At 58.5% G+C, this 20,571-nt stretch overlaps 3 protein-coding genes across 3 annotated transcripts; 2 read left to right on the forward strand and 1 right to left on the reverse strand.

The window, feature by feature from the left end:
• Window positions 1-7,393: 7,393 nt before the first annotated feature.
• VOLCADRAFT_89249 (uncharacterized protein) lies at window positions 7,394-12,218 on the forward strand (the record flags this gene model as incomplete). Its single annotated transcript, XM_002948862.1, has 8 exons — window positions 7,394-7,530; window positions 7,604-7,628; window positions 8,055-8,726; window positions 9,046-9,198; window positions 9,541-9,669; window positions 9,949-10,231; window positions 10,465-10,778; window positions 11,046-12,218. The coding sequence occupies 8 exons, from the start codon at window positions 7,394-7,396 to the stop codon at window positions 12,216-12,218; spliced, it is 2,886 nt and encodes a 961-aa protein (XP_002948908.1).
• Window positions 12,219-13,411: 1,193 nt separating this feature from the next.
• On the reverse strand, window positions 13,412-15,840 carry VOLCADRAFT_73976 (uncharacterized protein). Its single transcript, XM_002948967.1, has 6 exons — window positions 15,699-15,840; window positions 15,555-15,603; window positions 15,334-15,439; window positions 15,004-15,075; window positions 14,852-14,921; window positions 13,412-14,650 (listed from the first exon to the last, which is right to left on the reverse strand). The coding sequence occupies exons 1-6, from the start codon at window positions 15,762-15,764 to the stop codon at window positions 14,531-14,533; spliced, it is 483 nt and encodes a 160-aa protein (XP_002949013.1). The 5' UTR covers window positions 15,765-15,840; the 3' UTR covers window positions 13,412-14,530.
• A 173-nt stretch (window positions 15,841-16,013) lies between these two features.
• VOLCADRAFT_104093 (uncharacterized protein) lies at window positions 16,014-19,867 on the forward strand (the record flags this gene model as incomplete). The annotated part of the gene is made up of 9 exons (XM_002948863.1): window positions 16,014-16,196; window positions 16,368-16,421; window positions 16,495-16,562; window positions 16,669-16,732; window positions 17,103-17,156; window positions 17,406-17,663; window positions 18,126-18,211; window positions 18,380-18,602; window positions 18,820-19,867. 9 exons carry the CDS (start codon window positions 16,017-16,019, stop codon window positions 18,889-18,891), a joined length of 1,059 nt encoding a protein of 352 aa, XP_002948909.1. The 3' UTR covers window positions 18,892-19,867.
• Between the last annotated feature and the right edge of the window lie 704 nt (window positions 19,868-20,571).

Genomic DNA, 20,571 nt, shown 5'->3' on the forward strand with positions numbered 1-20,571 from the left:
CAACGGACCGTGTAATACCCCCCCACACACACACACACCGACAGAGGAAAGCCACCACCGACATCGGCGCAGATGCACACTTGGACGCACCAGCGACCCCTCCGCGGCAATCTAATTGGTCCCACGCCTCGCTCCACACAGAACTACACACATACACACGCACCGCCCGCTTCTCCGAAACCCACCGGGCCCCATGTACGACGTCGTAGTACCGCTGCTGGCGGGAGATCATTGCGGCCGTAGCGCCGTCGGTCACCACCGCGGCGCCGTCGGCGGTAGCAGCCTTCCCCGTCGAGCGGCTACTGCCGCCGCGCGCCGCCGCCGCCGCTGCCGCTGCTGCCGCGGCAGCTGCGACCGCGGCATGCCCCACGTTACTACCCGCCGCTGCCTCCCCTCCCGCGGAAATCGCCGTCGCCGACACCGCCGCCGCCGCCGCCATCCCCGGCAAGCTTCCACCAGCCGCGTGCTGCACCCCACCTGCAGCTTCACCAACCGACACAACGGTATTCCGTATTTCCCGCTCCCGTACTTCCTCTCCTCCTCCGCCGCCGCCTCCGCCGCCGGGCCCCTCCGCCGCCGCCGCCGCCGCTGCGGCTCTTGTGGCCTTGTGCTGCAGCAGCTGCTCGGTGAGGGCCGCCATGATGGCGTCCGTCCGCTGCAGCAGCTCCCGCAGCCGGGAGTCCTTGGCTCGGGAGGCCAGTAGCAGGTAGGCCGAGTAGTTGTGTGACTGGGGGGGAGGGGGGTAAGACGAACCACGAGCGAGTGAAGGTGATGCGAAGGAAAGACTGTTGTGCCAGAAGTGAAGGAGGCACAACTAACCAGTTGGCGGTTGTGAAGAAGAAGTCCTCGCGATGTTTGTAGTAGTCATGACGATAGCGGAAAACTACCTACCTAGCCGCCAAGGCTAAAAATAAAGTGCGGAAAGAGAGCAGGAAGACCATCCGTAACATTTTAAAGGTACGGTGTGATGGCGGCAAAAGAGCAAAAAGCTGACGTGTGTAGATTTAGAGGTGACGTAAGCTGAGATAAATTTGCTCGCCGGTGGAGGGGGGGAAGGGGGGCTGGAGGTGAAGGGGGAGGGGAAGGGGTGGTTGCGCGTCTGTGGATGCAGGGAGGTGCAGTTGGGCGCCTGTAACGAAGGCGGCGGAGGTGAGGTGACGGTTGAGCCCGGGCGGTTGAGGTGGTTGGCTGTTCGGGAGCCCCCCCCTCCCTTCCCCGCAAACCTTGAGCGCCTTGACCCTCTCCGCGGCCTCCCTCGCCGCCCGGGCCCTCTCCCTGGAGTGCCAGGACTTGACTGCCGTACACCGGGCCTGAGGGGGAAACGGGGCGGGAGGGTTCAGCTGAGGGGGCCCGTCCAGGGCAGGGTGGAGCGGGGCGGGGGAGGGGGAAGGGGAGGGGAAACACGTATACACATACGCATGCACACACACACACACACACCTGCCGCAGGGCCGCCTTCTTCCGTGCCGCTGCCGCCCTCTCCCGCCCCACCATCACCGCCTCGGCCACCAGCAACGACCGAACCGCCGCCGCCGCCGCCTCCTCGTGACGCTCCCTGCGCCGCCGCTCAACCGCCACAGCCTCCTCCCCCTCCTGCTGCTGCTGCTGCTGCGACGGCCGGCCCAATCCTGTGCCCTCGTCTCCCTCCTGCCCCGCCGCAACCCGGGGTGGCTCCAAGCGGGCGGTGGGGGTGTTGGGGGCGCCTCCCCGGGCGGGGCGGGGGTAACCGGCAAGGGGGTCCATATCGGCCTGTTGCAGCCTGTGGGTGGGTGCGGGAGTGAAGTGAAGGTGGGGGAGTGTGCTGTGTGTGCTGTGTGCTGTGTGCGTGTGTGTGTGTGTGGTGGTGGTCATGTCAGTGGGTCGGCTGGGGAGGAGGGTTACGCGAAGGGGAGTGGGGAGTTCGGCAGCGGTGGGTGGTGTGACCGGAGAGCTGCTGGATCGCGTGTTCTAAGTTAGTAGAATTAGTTGGTCAGTTAAAACCAGTTGCCGGTTACATGCACATGAACTGGCGTAATGAATGTGTTAACATTGAAGTCATTCACTCAACCATTGGCAAACACACATACACATACATATACACATACACACACACCACCACCCCTCAGTTCCCCCTCACCGGGCGACCCGCCAGGCACTGAGACCCCGTTGTACGGCCCACGATACGACAACGTCCTCCACATCGTCGCCAGCCCTCGTAGCGGCCTCCTTGTCCCCCCGCTGCTGCTGCGGCGGCGACACCGGCGGCGGCGGCGGCGTTTGCTCGTCCTGCTGCGCATGCGGCTGTAGCTGCCGCCGCCCGGCCTTCAGCATTTCCGCCGTTCGCGCCACCACACGACCCAGCCGCTGGGCTGGCATGGGCCGCCGCATAAGCCCCCAGTCCACCAACAGTGCCGTACCAGCGCCGCTAGGGAGGTCAGCACCACCACCAGGAGCGCTACCACCGCCACTACCAGTTCCGCGCATGTGCTGCTGGTGGTGCTGGTGGTGCTGCTGGTGGTGTTGGTGGTGCTGCTGGTGGTGCAGAGTTGTCCGAGTCGTACGCTGCTCTTGTTGTTGGATGTGGGGAAGTGACGTGATGTGGTGCAACCCGGCCAGGCGAGTGGGGGGAGTCAGTCGCCGGCACTGGAGGGGTGGGGTGGGGGGTGGGGGGGTGAGGGGTGAGGGGTGGGGTGTGGGAGGAATCAAATCCAAGTCAAAGAGCGGCAGGAGATCGCGGAGAGCTGGGCCGCGAGGGCGTGTTGCCCGAGGGCAGGTCGGGCACTAGGTGGGAGAACAGGGGCTCAAGCCTCTAATGCCCCCCTTCATACATCCCCCTTAGTGGCCCTGAACCCTTTTTAAACCGTCCGCCGCCCCTTGCCCCTCCCCCCGTAGTTACTTCACCCATTCGAACCTTGCCGCCAAGCTCAGGCAGTGAGGCGCCGCAGCGGACGGACAAAGGCGGCGACGGTTGGGAGCTGCTGCCATTACCATCGGCGCCATAAAGCCGCGCAGCGGAAGGAAGAAGTGTCACTTCGGGGGACGGTTCCTTGGCATCACCGATGTTTGCAGGGTGTGCTGAGTGCTGATTGCCAAGCTGGGTGTCACAATCGTGTGAGCCGGACGGCAAGGTGCGCGGTACCCCGCAGCCCGGCCGGTTTCCGGCTGACGTATTTGATCCGAGATTAGCTGGCAGATGGTTTGGCGTGTTTGCCGCCGGACCTTCCGTCATGGGGGAAGCCACAAGGCGTCTACACGACGAGACTCAGGAATTGCACAGCTGAATCACATGATATTAATTTTAAACTTCATCTTTGTAATTTGTCCAGTGAAGCAGGGCGCTTTGGGAATAAAATTAGTAAACACTCAGTCTGGTCATGCCGTCATTTGTTTTATATGTATCTTTCAAATGAAAGGAGATGGCGTTGTACACTACGTGCGTATTAGCTTGCACTTTTTAAGTTGTAGCCGCTGTGTATGTATGTTGCTACCCCGCCATGTCAAGGCCGTGGCCCATTTTACATAATTTTGTGAAATCATATATTCAATTCTGGTAGGAGTGCATGATCGTCGCCCTTTCGTTGAAACCTCGACGCTTGCCAACCAACTGCATCGGGACGTTGCCCTTCCCGCACAAGTCGTCTAGAGTCTCGACAGTATTCCTGTGGCCAAGGCATACCACCAGACAGGCAACATGTTTTACGTTCTCAATTGTGCTTTAGGTCCTCGTCGACAGGCATCGGCCATACAGACACGGAGCCGTTTACGACCTTGATGCCAACACAGGTCTTCCTCCCTGAAAGGCAGTACCCAGATCAGTGCCACGATGCCTTACATGCATAATCGCGCTTTTGTAACTACATGCCTGGTCCCCCACCAAGTTGTGTCTGGCTAATCTGAGGGGTGCGGTGGACAAAATGTCACTTGTGCGTGTTGTGATTTCGGCCTGACTTCACTGTTTACTTGGTTCACTGTTCCGATAGGACGCGAACTGCGTCTGGGCCGACCTTTTTTTGGTCTTATCGTAAGAACAAGATCTCCAAGTGCTATTTGTTCTCTGAAGCTACACTGCGTCTTTAGCTGAATGTAACAATTATTGCTTGTCAGGACTTTTGCGTGTCCTTGAGATTTGAGGCATAGTGTCAGCTGGCTTGTCCAGCTTGTGCTGAGCTGGACGTCCATCAGCTGTTCGCCTGGGCAGTCCCTGGCTTGGGTATGCGGGGCAGCACGTCGAAGGAGATCGTGGTCCCCGGGCGGGGGGCCTGAAGTGTCTCCTCCAAAATGCGGTCCTCGGGCACCTCGAGGAGAAGCCTGTCCGGGTGGAACATAATGGGTTCCGGCTGTGGTCGTGTGCGCTGCTCTGTTGTACTGGGACGCTGAACAAGGTCTCGAAGGTTGCGCCGTACTTCTTCAGTTGCCTAAGTAGCGGCAAAACCTGTAGGATCTGAGGCATCACCTCAGAAAACGGTGCCAAGCAGTTCCTGATCTCACTATATTATTTCTGAGATCCTCCATTTCTCCATTCATTGCTAAGCGTACTGGTGTGCTGCCACTTGGTCCAGTCCAGGCAGCCATTTCCTGCCGTTCGCGTATCACTTGTACATCCCGTTCATGTGCTTTGGAAAGAAACTCTTTGTCCTTATGAGGAGTGTTTTTTCGTTTTGTCATAGACGCAATCACTGCAGCATCACTGGGCTGTACTTGCAGGGCTATACTTGCGCCCGGAGCGAGGCTAGTACTTTCCACGAAGTAAAGCCAAGTAAAGCGTTGATGGCAATCTGTAAAACTGGTTGAGCTGCCGTTGGTTTCGTTACGCCAACAGAAGAGTTAAAAGACAAGGAAAAGCTCCTAATGATCAGGGCGGACTTGCGCAGATCGTACACACCTGGATGAGGCGACGTACGCTGATAGCCGAGTTGTAAGCCTGAGGTCGGTTACTCTAGTTACTTTTTTCTCTCGCAGATGGGGTTCATAGCCCCTTCCTTCCTTCCTTCCGTCTTTTTGACTACGTTAAAACTCGCGGTCCATGAGCCTCCTGGCTCGTCTGGGCTTTTCAAGCTCTCTCGAGCTTGTATTGTAACAGAAGTGGGCTCCGGACAATGTACAACAGCGCGATTGACCATGCGTACGGCTGTTCGCACCAAGCTTGTAGCAAGGGTGCAGGGCCTTCCATTATTGCGATGGAAGATAATTGGATTGTGCCAATTGCTTTTCTCTAAATTTCCTTCGCATTTCCTTTAGCGGATTAACATACTTACCTTGCAAGGCTGCCTCGACGATAAAAGGGCCACGAATTCCACATCTACGCAGGATACTAGTCCTGTCTCCATGTCATAGGTCTTAATGGCGTTCCCTGGAAGGAAATTGGTCGGCTTGTGACTGGATACCAACGGCCCTAAAGCGCATGCTCGGACGCTATAGCCACTTGCGCCGTAATCGCCCTTCTGTAAGCATATGCAATTGCCATGCGGCATGTGTCAGAATGTATAACGATTGCTTAAATTCGTTGTATGCCAGCTGTCGCCAACCATGTTCCGTTGGGAATTCTCAGGACCCAATTGGGTTATCAGCAATTGCAATAACACCCATTTTCCGCAACCACACTGCAGGTCTCCAGAACTCAACATTTAGCTGAAAATGGTCGCTTCTTCAAGCGCCTGCTTTCTCAGCCCCCGGCCGTCCCCCAAGCTCCACGACTGCCGCCAGCACGGCCCGTCCTCCAGCCTCGCCCTCACATCCCTCGCCTCCCCCACGCAGACGCGCATCCAGACCCTCAACCCAGCCTCTAGCCCTCCAGCCCGCCGAACAGTCCGCGCATGCACCGCTCTCCCCTTCGGCTTTCCCTCCTTCGGCTTCCCGCCATTCGGCTCCCCCTCGGGATCTGGCCAGGCCGCCAAGGCCGCCAACACCACTAACAACACCAGCAGCACCAGTAACAGCACCAATGTCAACAACGATATAAACATGATTGGCGAAATGGTTTGGCACCACACGTCGGGAGCCGCTCTGGTCGCTCCGGGCCCCGGCACCTCCGACCCGGAGGGGGCTGGGACGGCCACTGCTCCGGGCACTCCGGGAAGCATTGGCAGTAGCAGCACCGACACCGCCATTAATGGCAGCAGCGACCCCGCTGTAGCAGGTGCCAACTCAGCAGCAGCACAGCAGCAGCAGCTGCCAAGCCCGGGGGCACCACCACCACCACCACCACCACCCACACTACCGAACGCGCGACGTCGCCTCACCCTCCTGCCGCAACCGTCGCCCTCAGGGCCCGCAGCTGCCCCAGTCGACATCTCCTCCACATTCTCGGGTAGTCTGCAGAGTACGACAATGGAAGCGGTTGCCATGGCTTGCGGCACCCCCTGGGGGTCCCATTCCGGAGAGCAGATCTCACCCCCCGGGGGGAAGGAGGGGGAGGGAGTAAAGGAAGGGGAGGGGGAGGCGCAATTGGAAGCACGGGCTGTCACCTCTGCGGAGGGACGCGGAGGTCCTCTGCAACCTCCGAAACCTCAACAGGGGTTGTGGGGGGCCCTCCGCCTCCGGTCGGGGCCCTCGGGGCCACTGCCGTACCCCTGGGCACTGACCGGTGGTGGCAATGAAGGGGGGGGGAAGGGGGGGGACAGCAGCTGCACCTTAGCTGCGACAGCAGCGGCAGCAGCAGGGGGAGGTGAGGGGGACGATGATGCAGTGGCGGGCAGTTTGCGTGAGGCAGGTCGCTGCGGCAGTAGCGGCAGCGTTGGCAGCAGCAGCAGCAGCCGGCGGGTGGGGGTTGTGGGGACCAGCGAGCTGCTGCCGGACATCAGGCGGCTGCGGCAGGTGTGTACCGGGGACCCCCCTCCGGGTAGCCGGGGGTGCGGGGTGGGGGCCGTGGGGACAGCACCGCGCTCTATATTATGCCTGTTAGGCCCTCACGCAGGTCCTTAGATCCCCCCGCCAGCCTACCCCCCATGTCTCCATGCCCCCCACCCCGGTGGCTATACCCGCCCACCCTACAGTACCCAAACCCAACATATCCCCGTCCACTTCAACTTCCACTGCTACTTCCCTTCCCTCCCCCCCCTCCCGGGGTAACCAGTCACAGCTTCTGGCGGAGACTCCTCTTCCTGGGGCCGGCGGCTGCGGAGGTGAACCTCATGGAGATGAGAGAGAAGGAAACCTCCCGCCACCAGACGAGGGTGAAGAGGGCGTACGGGGGGTTGAAGAGCGCAGCTGCAGCAGCAGTAGCCACAGCAGCTGCTCCGGCGGGAAGAGGGAACCGCACGTCACGCAGCTGCCACCGCTACAGCAGCAGCAGCAGCAGCAGCAGCCCGGTGCCGTGTGGTTACTGAACCAGCTCCACAGCGGTCTGGTGGGGGGGCGGCTGAGGCCATCGGAGCTGCTTGGGGTGCCCGGGCTACTGCCCTTCCTCACGGACTGCATGGAAGCGGGCAGCGGCGGTAGGGCTGGCGGCGGCGGTGTAGGCGACGGCAACCGCAGCTGCACAGCCGACCGTTGGAAGGTTCCGGAGCGCGGCGTCAGCGCAACCACCGCCGTTGCGCTCGAGTGTCTTTGCACGTGAGTACGGTGGTGTATGTCAGGGTTGTACCCGACGGCCCCTCCCTTTTTTCCCCTCCGGCGTGCTCTCCAGCCGCCCGGCGACTTGTGTATTGGAGGTACGGTGCCGTGCAATGTCGTAGTATGCCGTGCTTGGCAGCTACTGCCCCAGGGGTAGAGTTTGGCCCCGGGGTGAAGTGCGAATACGGCTGACGGGTTTCAGGGTCTTGGCTCCGCCATTGGTGCCACTTGCTATCCGTCCTCTCAGACCGCACACACACATACATATGCGCAGACAGACAGACAGACAGATCGATACACGGACGCACACAGGGCTCACCGTCCTCGCCAGCCCCCTCCGGACCCTCTTCTTGTCAGGTTCACGTGTTAAGCCCCTCAACCTCAACCGCACCCCCCGCCTCCCCACTTCCTCATCCTCATCCCCCACACACCCGCGCATCCGCAGCTTGCTTTCCGAGGAAGCCCTCTCCCTCCTCACCACCACCACCGCCACCACCGCTACCACCACCACCACCCCCATACAGCACCCCGACCTGATGCCTCAGCTGGCGGCGGCGGTGGCGGCGGCTGTGGGTGTGTTGGCGGCTGCACGGCTGCCCTCACCGGTCACCGCACCTCAACACAACAGCAAACAGTCGCCGCCGCTCAGGATGGCGGCGGCGGCGGCAGCGGCCGTGTCCGACTCCGGTACGAAGAATGCCCCGGTGGCCTCCGCTGCCGCCGCCGGCGGGTTGTCGGATGGTACGGCAGAAGCGTACGAAATGAGCGCTGACGTCAGCGCGGCCTTCTTCGCCGCCAGTGTTGTCGTACGGGCAGCTCGGGTTCCGGAGCTGGCACAAGCGGCGGTGGCGGCGGGCGGCCTAGGGCTGCTTGTACGGCTTATGGGCTGTCGGCCGAACATGCTTGCGCAAATGGCTGTGTTTGCAACGTACAAGCTTGTACGGCAGATACCGCCGCCGGCGACGGCATCGGCGGCTGCAACAGTCAATGATGACGGAGATAAGCAGCAGCCTCAGTCTCCTCCCCATAGTCCTGCCTGTGATGTGGAGCGGGAGTGGCGGGCTGCCGCTCTGCTGACGGTGGCCCGGTGCGGGGGTGTGGCTGCGCTGTGCGGGTGCCTGGAGGGCCCTCTGGAGGACGTGGCCAGCAGGGACATGGCCTCGTCGCTGCTGCTGGAGATGGCGCTGGTGCCGCAGGTGCGTGTGTGTGTTTCTCTCGGGGGGTTGGGGAAGGGGGGAAATGGCCGTGGCGGGAGGGAGGGTGGCGGGTGAGGGCGATGATGATGATGATGTTGATGCGGCGTGCCGAGTGATGCATTGGAGCTTACCCCCGGGGGGGGGAGGGTGGGGGGGCGCCCGGAAGGCGCCCGGGAGTATGAGATGACGACGAGGAGTGACTGGGAAATAAGGCCCCTTTGGTTGCTGTGTGGGTTGTAATGACCTGTGTGTCTGTCTGTATGTGTGTGTGTGTGTGTGTCTCCCGACCGCCCATGCCGGGTTCCGTACGCGAGCGCAGGTACCCGCAGTGGTAGGGGGCTTGAATCACGTACGGCACCTGGTGGAGGTGATGAGCTCCCCCCGCTGCGACCACGTCGCACGAATGTACGGATTGCTCGTACTCGCCCGGCTGTGCAACCACTCGGCGGAGTGCCAGATGGACGCAGTGAGGGTGAGCGGAGGGGGCGTGGGCGGGGGGAAGTGTGTGGACGGACACGTCATACACACACGGGGAGGGTGATCATGACGCGCAAGAAGACGCAAAGGGTCCACTACTGACAGCGTCTAAATCACCAAGCAAGTGCCGTACGGAGAAGTCCAACCACCATCGGGTGGGGGGTGGGCATGTCCCAACCACGGACGGTATCGCAACCCGGCAACTGCTCGTGGAGGCTCATGGGTGGGGGTGGGGGGCCGGGTGGGGTTACAAAGGAGGAGGGAAGACCCACCCTAGGGGGAGCTTATGTCCTGATTCCCCCCACATACATACATACATACATGCATGGCCCCGCAGGATGGCGCCCTGGAGCCCCTGTTGCCCCTGGTACGGCAGGGGGGTGAGGAGGAGCAAATACACGCGTGCCGGCTGTTGGCCATTCTGGCTCAGGCGGTTCCCACACACGGCCGAATGAAGAGCAGCGGGGTGAGTGCGGGTCAGACAGGAAGGGGGGAGGGGGAAAGGGGGGGTCTGGGCTGCTGACCTAGGGTGGGAGGTGTGGGTGTTTTGGTGTGTGGGAGGAGATCCGCAGATATGGCGTGCATCCCCCACCCCCACCCCCACCCCCCAGGGGTTGCCGAGTCCAGTTCCTGAACACTCATTAGGTTGCATTTGCACCCACACTCCCATCCCCCGTTCGCGAAATTGCATACGTAATACATGCATACATACATGGCCGCTGCCTCCCGCCCTTATGCCCATCAGGTGGTTGAGGCAGTTATTCCGCTGCTGCGTTCCTCCTCCTCCACCTCTTCGTCTTCCGGGCTGCTCCTGACCCGTGGGTCGTTTTCTCCTTCAACTGCTGCTGCTGCCGCATTGGGTGGAGGTGGACCTGGAGATGGTGGTGGTGCAGGTGCAGGTGGCGGTTGTTCGGTGGTTTCGGAGCACGCCGCCAGCGTGTTGGCTGTGTTGGCTCAGAACCCCGACATGCACTTCCAGATGGTGGGGGCGGGGGCCGTGCCGGCGCTGGTGCCCCTGCTCACAACCGGTGAGGAGGTTGGGCGGGCGGGGTGGGGCCTCTGGCGAAACCCAGCGGCTGTGGTTGAGGGGAAAAGGAGGAGAGGGGCTGCCGCCCGTCGCCCCCCCGACTCACCGCCATTTCCGCCAGCGAGTCGCTGTTGACTCCAGTGTGGCTTGAAACACACATACACACGTACATGTGTGTATAGTCATAATAATCTGAACATGAAGCACGAATACCACCCCCCTCCGCACCTCCAGGCACCTCGAGGGCCCGGACGTACGTCTTGGCGATCTTGCTGCTGCTGTGTGAGCATGAGCCGCGCCATGCGGCTGTGGTGGTGCGGGCGGGGGCGGTGGCGGCGCTGGTGGACCTCGTCGGCCGGGGGGGGGCGGCGCAACCGCAACAACCCGAAGGGGCAGGCCGGAGCCCCCCAACATCAACAGCTACAGCTACAGCTGTTGGTCCTGGGAGTGCTGCGGGTACCAGCAGTAGCAGCGGCAGCAGCGGCAGCAGCGCTCAGGAGTTCGCCGCCGCAGTGTTGTGCAGCTTGTCGAGATATGTGGACGTGCAAGTGGGTGCCGTGTGGGGTTTGGATGGGGAAGGGCTTAGGTTTGAGGGGTTAGGAGGGGGGTTGGGAGGGGGGTTGGGAGGGGGGAGGGAGGGGGGTTAGGAGGGGGGTGGGTGGGAGGGGGGAGCTCGGGGACGTTGGGTCGCGGCCTGCGGGCTACATACACCCCCCCACACACACATGGGAGCCTCTCCGCCGCATTTACCAACAGTGTTAACCCCCCACCGGGTGCCCACCCAACCCCACCTGTACTGCACACCTGTACTGCAGGTTGAGCTGCGGGGCTGCGGAGCCTTACCCGCCCTCGTGCGGTGTCTAGGTCGGGGCCCGCCGGACGCCGCCGTCAACGCCGCGGAGGCGCTTGTGCACCTGGCGGCGGGCGACAAGGACGCAAAGCGGGCTGTAGCCGCCGACCCCGCCGCCGCCGCCGCGGTGCTACAGCTGCTGTCGCACCCGAAACCGAATGTGCGGTACTGGGCCCTACAGCTGCTGAGGACTGTCAGCACGGACGATGACGCGTTGCGACTGATGACCGGCGTGTCGTCCGAGGTGGGAGAGGAGGAGGAGGACGGGGGGAAGGAGGGGGAGGTGGGTAAAGCGACGGGAAGTAGTAAGGACTCCGATGTAGCGGCGGGAGTTGATGGTGTACGGCGCCGTGCCGAGGACGTGGCGGTGTCCTTGGGTTTGTGGCTGCCTGGAGCTTTGCGGGGTCCGCCGGCGGCGGATGCGGGGGACGCACTTCTGGTGGGTCCAGGGAGTGGGGGGGAGGCGGGGACAGAGCGGGAGCTGGATGGGGCCCGGGGGGGAGAGGTTGAGCACCTCGCCGGTCGCGCGGAGGCGCTGGTGGCGGCGCTTGTACGGCTGCTGCGCTGGCGGGACGGTCCGGCGGCGACGAGCTGGCAGCAGGGCCGTTGCCGAGTTTTGGCCGGGTGGCTGCTGGCGCGGTTGTGCGGGGTACGGGAGTGCGCGCCGCTGCTGCTGGCGGCGGGGGCAGTACGGGAGCTGATGGCGGTGCTGGTGGAGGAGCAGCAGAACGTGGCGGCGGCGGGGTCGGGGATGTACGGCATGCAGTCGTCGGGAGAAGGTCTGAGCAGTGGTTTAGCTCCGCCGTTGCTGCCCGGGGAAGGGGGGAGGGGAGAGAGCGGGTTCGAGGCGGATGAGGATGAGGAAGGGGGGGCGGCCCCACCGGCGCGGGGTGGGAGTGTTCGGCCGGGTGGAATGACGCCCTCGGGGGGTGCGGGTAGGGGCAGCGGCGGCGGCGAGGGCGGTATTACCTTCCCGAGAAGGATGCGGTTCGATGTCAACGCTTCGGCTGCCGCCGCGGCGGCGCTGCTGTCGGTGGCTCGCACCGGGCGGGGCGGCCGCGTGGCGGTGCTGTCTGAGCTGGCTCTGACTCACTGGATGGGTACTGCCGTACACCTGGAGGGCCTGGAAGGGCCATGAGGAACGGCGAAGGACTGCATGATAACCAGTTGGCGATGAAGCACTTTGTATTTTTTGTGACATGAAATTATAGTCGTACATTGTACATATCTTTCGTACAGACGCGATGATCATCGCTGTGACGCGATTGGATCGCAATTGGATGTTTGATAGTTGGGCTGTGTGTCCCTGCTTCCCTTGGGGACTGGGAACCGACATGTCCCCGATTTTCCCCCTTTTTACATGTCCCCAGCAAGGACTTTCAAATGCTGGGCAAATGCTTGCCGCACGGCCACGTCGCCAGCCCACCGCGATGCGACGTTTTGCGAACATGGTGGGGCTGGTTGTTACTGATTTGTTACATTTGCCATTTGACTGAAGACTGAACATGTTGAGGGCAATCCGCCCGAGTGGCATGGGTGTATGTGACACTTGAGCATAAGCGCGGATTGTTAGGTTTGTTACAAACGTGAACGTACTTACGCCTATTATTTGGGTAGTGGTTTGTTGGCAGTTTGATCCGTATTCCTCGTTCAAGGGTTCGTCCATTCGTTATACGTTTCTCGTCTTGGAGAGTTCGGAGGAAAGTGAATTTTTTTTACTAAGATGCGACTATGTGGTTTCGTTGGTTGTACGACAACAGGTGCGACGGGAAATATACACGACGGCGGTATGGAGGTGCATGCGAAGGTGCCATTTTCATTTTGCAGGGCTATTGAAATAGTAGTCCGTGATCACGAAAAGCTTCCTTCTTCCTCTGCATGAGAGGGGCGCGTAAGATATAACTTAGCGGGCACTTGGGTAATGGTGTACGTACACGCCGTACGGCAGTAGGGGAGGCATAGCTGAACCAGACATCTTCATTAGGTTCAGAAGTCCTTGCGAGGGCTGTGGAGCTGCTGATTGCACAAGCAAACCTGGCCGCCTACCACCTTCATCTGCGCACCACTACACCGGGGAAAGCGTGGTGTCAACGTCCTCGCCCCGAGGACGAACGGAGATCATCATCAAAACGCAACCTAACCAACACCTAATTAAAAACCGTCTAGATTTCAGCGTTTCATTCTCGGCAAAGTGCACCAGCCACTGATGCGCACCTGGGGCTTGTGTTGGTATCGGAGGGGGTACAATGACGCGGAGCTACCTGGTAAGCATGTGGATCATTCGGGTCAGGAGGCGAGTGACCTTGCTGGGGACAGACGTCGCGCACACTTCCTAGAATGCTGATTTACACAAAGCGTCTCAAAAGTGAAAAGGATACAACCTCACAGATTGCTATGCTGAAGGCAAGCTCGTCAATTTGTCCAAGCAAAGTACAAAGGTGGCTGCTCTAGGAGCCGTTTGTTAGTCGCCTAACCTGCAAACAAGAAAAACAACATGAAAAGACAACACCCTTTCGGTGGAACCCACATATCGACCGACTTATGTCGAAGCTGCGCAAAACCCACCTCGCCTTCAGTCTTCCGAGCGACACCCAAAACCGTCCGCTTCATGAAGCAAAACTAATGCTCACCTACATACTGAAGTGATTCTCCTAATGCTCACCATAGCTCATCTGAGATTTACTCTCCGCCATAACTTAACCTTACTTCCTTTTAGTACAAACCCGCAATTCGCATAGCAGGGGTTACTTAGGATCACACAGCATTTAACCTCTCACGAAACAAATGACACTCACACAAGCAAACACGCATACGCCAGCCAGCGCGTGTCAGGCCCTGTCCCTGGCCATAAAGCGTTTCATACAGAAGTCGGAACAGGACATGTACCGAATGCATCGCAGCAAGGAACTCATTAAATTGACACCTAGCAATCGGTCAAGTTGTCCCGACATGCCATAATTTAACGTCTTACCGCACGGATCACCCCGCTGACAAAATACGGGATTCTGGAGACTATATACCGTTAGGGAGGCTTGCTCACCCACAGCCGAACCACACGGGCATCAAAACTTCAGGGCAACTTGGCAACTTGCCCCGAATCATTAAGGCTGGAGGACCTCCTCCCCTGTTCCGAGGCAAGGGTTGCCCACTGCTCCTCGCCCCAGGTGGCCCGCTGTGGCAACCTGCTCAAAATCTCTGGACCTACAAGGCGCGGCATATGCGGTACCACTCCGCTGTATATAGAAAAATGTTCACTGTACCGCAATCGCACCAGGGATGGGAACCGCTCCAACGACACTCCAAACGACGACAGGCTCGCAATCGCGGAAGCGCGACGCCCCTCCTCTCAGATTTTCACAAATATCGCGACACGGAAACCGCACTATAGGGCGGCAAGACGGCGTACGAAATAGCGAACTGGTTCCTGAAGCATCGCGGAACGCTGTGCACTCAGCGACCAGCTGGCTCAATAGTCGACGTTAGGCCATTCAGGCGCAGGCCCTCACAGTACCGCTCGGCATTCTCTTGTGGGCAGGCAACCACAAGAGCGACCCCGGTCTCGTGCGCTTCCTGCGCACCAAATAGCCAAAAGCAGCATGGCGTTCATCGAAGTACTCAGCCATCACTAACCATAGGATAGCGTCCACGCAAGAGGAATCCAACCTAAGCAGTGACATGGGCGTGATGACTGACAACCCAAATCGAGGAATGGGCCTTAAATCATAGGGGTTGGCTAGTGTCACAGACCCACACCCAAGCACAAGTGCTCACCTGCATAACAGTCACCGCGTCATCCACTGTAATCTCTTCCACAACCTTCAGCAGCACTTTGACGACATACCTAGCAATAGGTTGAAACGAGGGTGCCAATTAGTTACGTGTGGCTGTACGTCAAAAAATTGCCACCTGTCCAACTCACTTACTCGCGTTTATTGTAATTGTCGTTGTGCAAAAATACCTTGTATATAGGTGGCCGCTTGTAAGCCCGATCCGTCCTGAAGGCCCAACCAGCAGCATATCAAACAGTAAACAACACAACATCTTATGAACCAGCAAACGAGCTCCTTAAAGGATAACTGAAAAGTTCGAGGGCTGCCGCATCGGTTGAACCGAGGGTGAAAGCCAAAGCACAAGGGTTCCACCAGCATTCACAGCACCGCACGCACCTAACAGAATGCATATGCGCGTCCCGGTCTTCAGCATCCTATATTAAAAGCGTCCACAATAAAACAAGGTAAGACCAAAGAGCTCACCCTTGCTGAGGTTCTGAAGTTATGGTTGGGGAGTCTAGGAGCCCAGGTACGCCAGCGCGCATCTGCACACAAGTCCGTGTCGTCTGTGACAGCAACGTGCTGGTACCTGCACAGGCAGCCATGCGTTAAGCTCCTAGCGCACCTCAGAGCGACATAGCCTCCAACAACATGGCGTGACCGCTGTCACACCAACAAGGCAGCGCTTGTTGCTCCAAACCCACCAAAGTTAGCGCGGCGCCAGCCCAAGCATGCCGACCCTGGCAAGACCGCCTGCGACAAGTTAGATACCGTCCAACCTGTGTGAACAACCGCACAAACGACCAGAATGCGAAAACAAACGCTGATATCAAGCTTGCATTACCTACCAAAGCTGCAGTAGGCGCACGAGAAGCAACGCTAACAGGAGGCGGCCGGAGGACGCTCGCGGCCATTCTCTAAATAAATACGGCTACAAGTTCCTGGGAATAGATTGATGGGCTCTCGAATCACTATTAAAATAAATACTTCCAAACATGAAATTACAGGGAAAGCGACGGAGCTCTGGCACCATCACTACTCACTTTACAGGACTATAGTACGGCAGCGTACGAATTGACTAGGTCGCAGTCCTAGTAATCAAGCAGTCAGCTGCTCAGCAACCCAAATGAATTTCCACATATTGGCCTGAAGGAGAATCACTAAAAATGGAAGATATTCTAGGATCAGCGCGTGCTGCGCTGCAGCCGTTTATCCAAGTAACGAATTTGACTGATCTCTATAATGCGTACAAGACAATTCCAACTCAGTATACCTTGATTGGCCACTGCCTGTGTTTGGCCGCGCTGGCCCCGGAGTTCAAACATCGCTTCCTGGTGCATTTCTGGGTGCGTCCGGCGGCTTTCGCACAGCGTTGCTTGCTATTGTGCGATTGCACAATTACCCTGAAGTCGGTTAAGCTTCGTGGGCATGCTTAACATGGTGCTTGTTGATCATTCGTCCTACTGCCATGATCACTGTGCACTACATACCTTACCAGTGACCAACTGAACATGCAGATGACTTTCCTTGCTGGCTTCGGTGGAGGCGTTGTGACGTCCATCCTGATAATGGTATATACATGACTACGTGTCCCCATGGGCCCGTTGCTTCAGTGCTCTCTTGAGCTGGGGTTTTACCTTGCAGGATCCCATGAAGGCACCAATAAGCATTTTTGCAAATAATGCGCTTGGCCTTACTTGGTTGATTTGCTGGTAAGCTCGGACCAACAGGCAGAGGTCGAGGTACGACCCATACGCCCCATCGCTTTCAACAAGCACTTGTGTATGTGCGCTAACGCCACTCCATCAATCCTGTCAGGTGGCTGATGACGTACTCGCCCTTCGATGTTGTCAGTCGCCTCCACTCTCTGCCACCCATCAAGGTGACCTAGGGCGATGACCTTGGGCAAATCAACCTCTTGCAAATGGAGTGATGTGATCTGACCGACGGACCATCATCCATTGGTGTTGCATGCGGATACTTTCTGTGGAAAAGGGCGCATAAGGGGCAGCCTTCGCTCCCTTTCAACCTCACCCATATAGACATTCTGGGTGGTTGCTTTCATGGGTGTACGAGCAGAGACATCTTCCCATCCAGCATGGCGTGGCAGCCTAACATGGAACTACCGCACAAGCGACCTCGCTGTTGGGGGTTTCTCGTTGCGGGTTCAGAAAAACTTCCTTCAGGTTGAGCTAGCGTCCTTTAGGCGCCCTGCCTTGAAGCAAAGCTGGCCCTGATGGTCTTGTCTGCAGACGGTGACTAAGCTGTGCGTCACCTTCATGCGTGCGAACCTCATCATCAATCGCGTAAGTACGGAACAGTGAGCAACGGGGAAACGGCGTGGCCAGGGTCCCTGGGCAAGAGACTATGAATCAACGGGGCTGACGCTTGGTTACATTGAAACATTTATTATAGTAATTTTCGTCGAGGCTTCCAATAGGTTGGGTCATGCAGATCGCATCGGCTGCATATCGCCGCGTCAACATATGCCTGTATTGTTGTCCGTCCGCCTTCCCTAAATTTCGGCATCTTGACTCGTGCACGTCAACATGCAGGTTGACCTGGCCGTGGCGCTGTTTCCCGGGGTCATTGCTGCGCCGCTGATCCTGGGCACGCTGGCCGGTTCTGGTGGCAAGCTGCTGGTGGATGCCATCCGGCACCACTGGGGCGGCCTGTCGGGCCCTACGGAGGCCAGTGTGCCCACGTTTGTGTGGCGCAGCGCAGCTCTGGCTGCAGGGGGATACTGGGCGGCATGCAAATACACCGGGCTTCTGACCAGTCAGGAAGCGGCGGCCGTGGTTATCACAGTTTTGGTGGGCAGCTGGGGATTGGGGATGTGGGAGGATTAGGGGCCTCAGGATAATGAAAGGGGCAAGCTTGGTGTCGAAAGTCACAATCCTATCGGCTGTATGGGGATGATGTATCGCTGGATAGCGGTCATCCGTATACGCTCATGGCTAGATGCGCGTGAGTGTAGCGGTCAGCTTCGGACCCATTGGGTGAGGGACGATGCACCTCCACATACGATAACGTGCGTGCAACAGGCTTGTCGTGTCGGGGTTTACCTTCTTGGTGCGTCCATTAGAGCATCCCGACACTAGCGACGGCTTTCCTTCCTTGGTTGGGTTACCACGGGTTTCCATTAATTGGCTTATGTATGAAGGGCGTCGCCTTGCCGGATAGTGCATGCTCTCAAGGCAACCGCTGCATGGGGTCACTCTGTCGTCGTCCTTTTTGGCATCCCGCTTTGTCCTTGCTGCCGTGCCTGCTTGCAGCTTGTCCACAGCCTTCTCAGCGATTTGTTCGGACCGGACTTCACCGACTTCACGTACCCTGTGGCCAAGGTGGCGCACGCGCTCAGGTAACCCGCGGGCCATGCATGTAGTGGTATTGTTAGTGGTAACGCAGGTGGAATGGATGCACTGACAGGCTAGGACTGTGCGATGTGCCCCCCGGGGGGGCAGTTCTCCCGATAGGTGCCTAACCCACCTGACCAGGTCCTGTCCCGTCGCGACACTGTCCCGTGCAGCCTGGTACCTATGCCGACGGCGACTGCCACGCCGAAAGCCGCCAAGAAAGCTGCTTCCCAGCAGCAACCGAACAAGCCCACCAAGTCCCAGCCAGAGAGCATCACTGCAAACGGCACCCAGAAGGCAGTGCAGCCGCCACAGCAAAATGGTAGCGCTTCCGCCTTACAACCAAAGGCGGGCGCATCAGGCGCCGCGGCAGCAAGGAATGCTGCATCTGGCAAGGTAAGGGGTTTGAGGCATTGTATAATATAAAACTGGAGCACTTCACGAAATTGGGCTGGGGTTGCATACATCGTTGTGATGCATGGTGGCTTGTTCACTTAACTGTCTCTTATTTGTGTTGCCCGTAAGACCAGGGGCATTAGAAAGGCAATTCTTTTCCAAACTGCGCCTGAGAGGGAACCTGCATGTTCGGTTGTGTTGCCCATTTGGTCCACAGAACGTTGCAGTCAAGGCAGATAGCAGCAGCGCCAAGAACGGAAAGAAACAGGAGAACAAGAAGACCAAGTAGAGGTACAAATGAGTGGTTGACCCGCGGCCTGGTAGCCGGCCCCTGCGTATGGGGTGGAACTTCCTACGCCGTCAGTTATCTTCGAAGAAAGGTTACGAGCTCACGAGTTGGTGCATGGAGAGAGTGCATGTAGGACGTGTCGAGGGTAAAGTGACAAGCTTGCAGGACGGCTTACAGCGCCTCGTCGCTCTGTTCCATTATTTCCCCCGAAGAAATGCTAAGTGGCAAATCCGCCCACATGCTCAGCGCGTGTTTTGAGTGAAGTAAGAACGGCTATTTTTCTCGTAATATGCGTTTGGTTTATTGCAGTCATGGCTTTGCAGCCTCGAACAGTGAGCATGAAGATTTGTCAAAATTCCAAATTGCATTGAAGCATGGGAACGTGTACTTGCGGCCATGCCACCAGGCGTGTGTGGTGACACGGTGATGTAGAAGTTAATTGTATTGCGGCCTGTGCCATACTACTGGGCCGGTAGAAGTTCTTCGCACGGGTGGACTACTATTCGTGGGCTGGACGAGAAAGTTGAAGTGCTATGGCGTGGAAAATCGAAATCCTATTTAAGACAGCCCCATGCAATCCTGAGGCAGGAAGGCGCGGTTGGTCACGGGGGCCACTGTCTGTGAGGTTTTGTCGTCCCGTAGGTCGTGCTCTGTTGCGTTAGATAGGGACCATCCCTTCCTATTGTAATAGGGCATAATCTATAGGCGATAAGGAAAATCTCACGGACGACGGTCCTTACGTGCCATGCCCTTGGATGTGACGGGCTGCCGAGCTGTGGTTGTGAGCCAGTTGCACGATGGGTTGCAGATGGCGGAGGGATTAGGGGAGTTGCCCAACGCTTGAGGTTGGAACTGCTACCACCGGTTGATGATGGCGGTTAAAGCACTGACTGAGATAATTGTGTTGTAAGAATCCCAAGGTATGAAGAGTAAGGGCTAATGAAGGCGCAGGAGCTGTAATCCGTGCGATGGTTAGAAGCTGACCTGCAAAATGAGGTACGTCGAGGCCCCATCGACCCAAAAGAAATCGCAGAACATGGCGCTTCCGTGGCATACACACCCCTAAACGTTAGTGACCGACTTGGTTGTTAGTCCCCCTTGTGTGGCCAGGAGCATATGACCTGTTGACCTGTGTTATTCAGCTGGCGCTGCCTGAGGCTTATCCAGTTCGCGGCCCACCTGGTCGAAAGCCTTATAAGATCTACAAGGCAAATAGGTGATGTTGTGTGCCCATGCCTTGCCGAAATCCCCTTGGCACCAATGCCGCACTCTCAGCGTGTCGGGGTTTTGACTACGCGATTTTTGCTAGACGGCGCTCCAACACCGACGCGTAACAGTTCGCGAGCATAGGGGTTACTGCAATCCGTAATGCCCCGCCCAGATTTGAGACTGTGAACTGCCTCGGATAAGGGCCTGCAGAGCGAATATGCTCCATGAGCGGATGCAACATCGGAATAATTCTATTGATACCTGGTCCCTGGTCATCTGACTGCGGCACAGACGTGTTACTGTCGCAGGCCCATGATTACCGTACAATAACGGAAACCAACGCCTGAGTGCGCAGCCCGTTAGAATGCAATACAGAATTCACTTTATGCCATATTGCAAAGGATATACCTGTGCAGTTTGCCTCAGCGTTTCCCTATCTGCGTTGAATTTGGGGAATTGACTCGTCCGCCT

The sequence above is a fragment of the Volvox carteri genome (assembly GCF_000143455.1).
Source record: "Volvox carteri f. nagariensis unplaced genomic scaffold VOLCAscaffold_12, whole genome shotgun sequence".
Lineage (NCBI taxonomy): Eukaryota > Viridiplantae > Chlorophyta > Chlorophyceae > Chlamydomonadales > Volvocaceae > Volvox > Volvox carteri.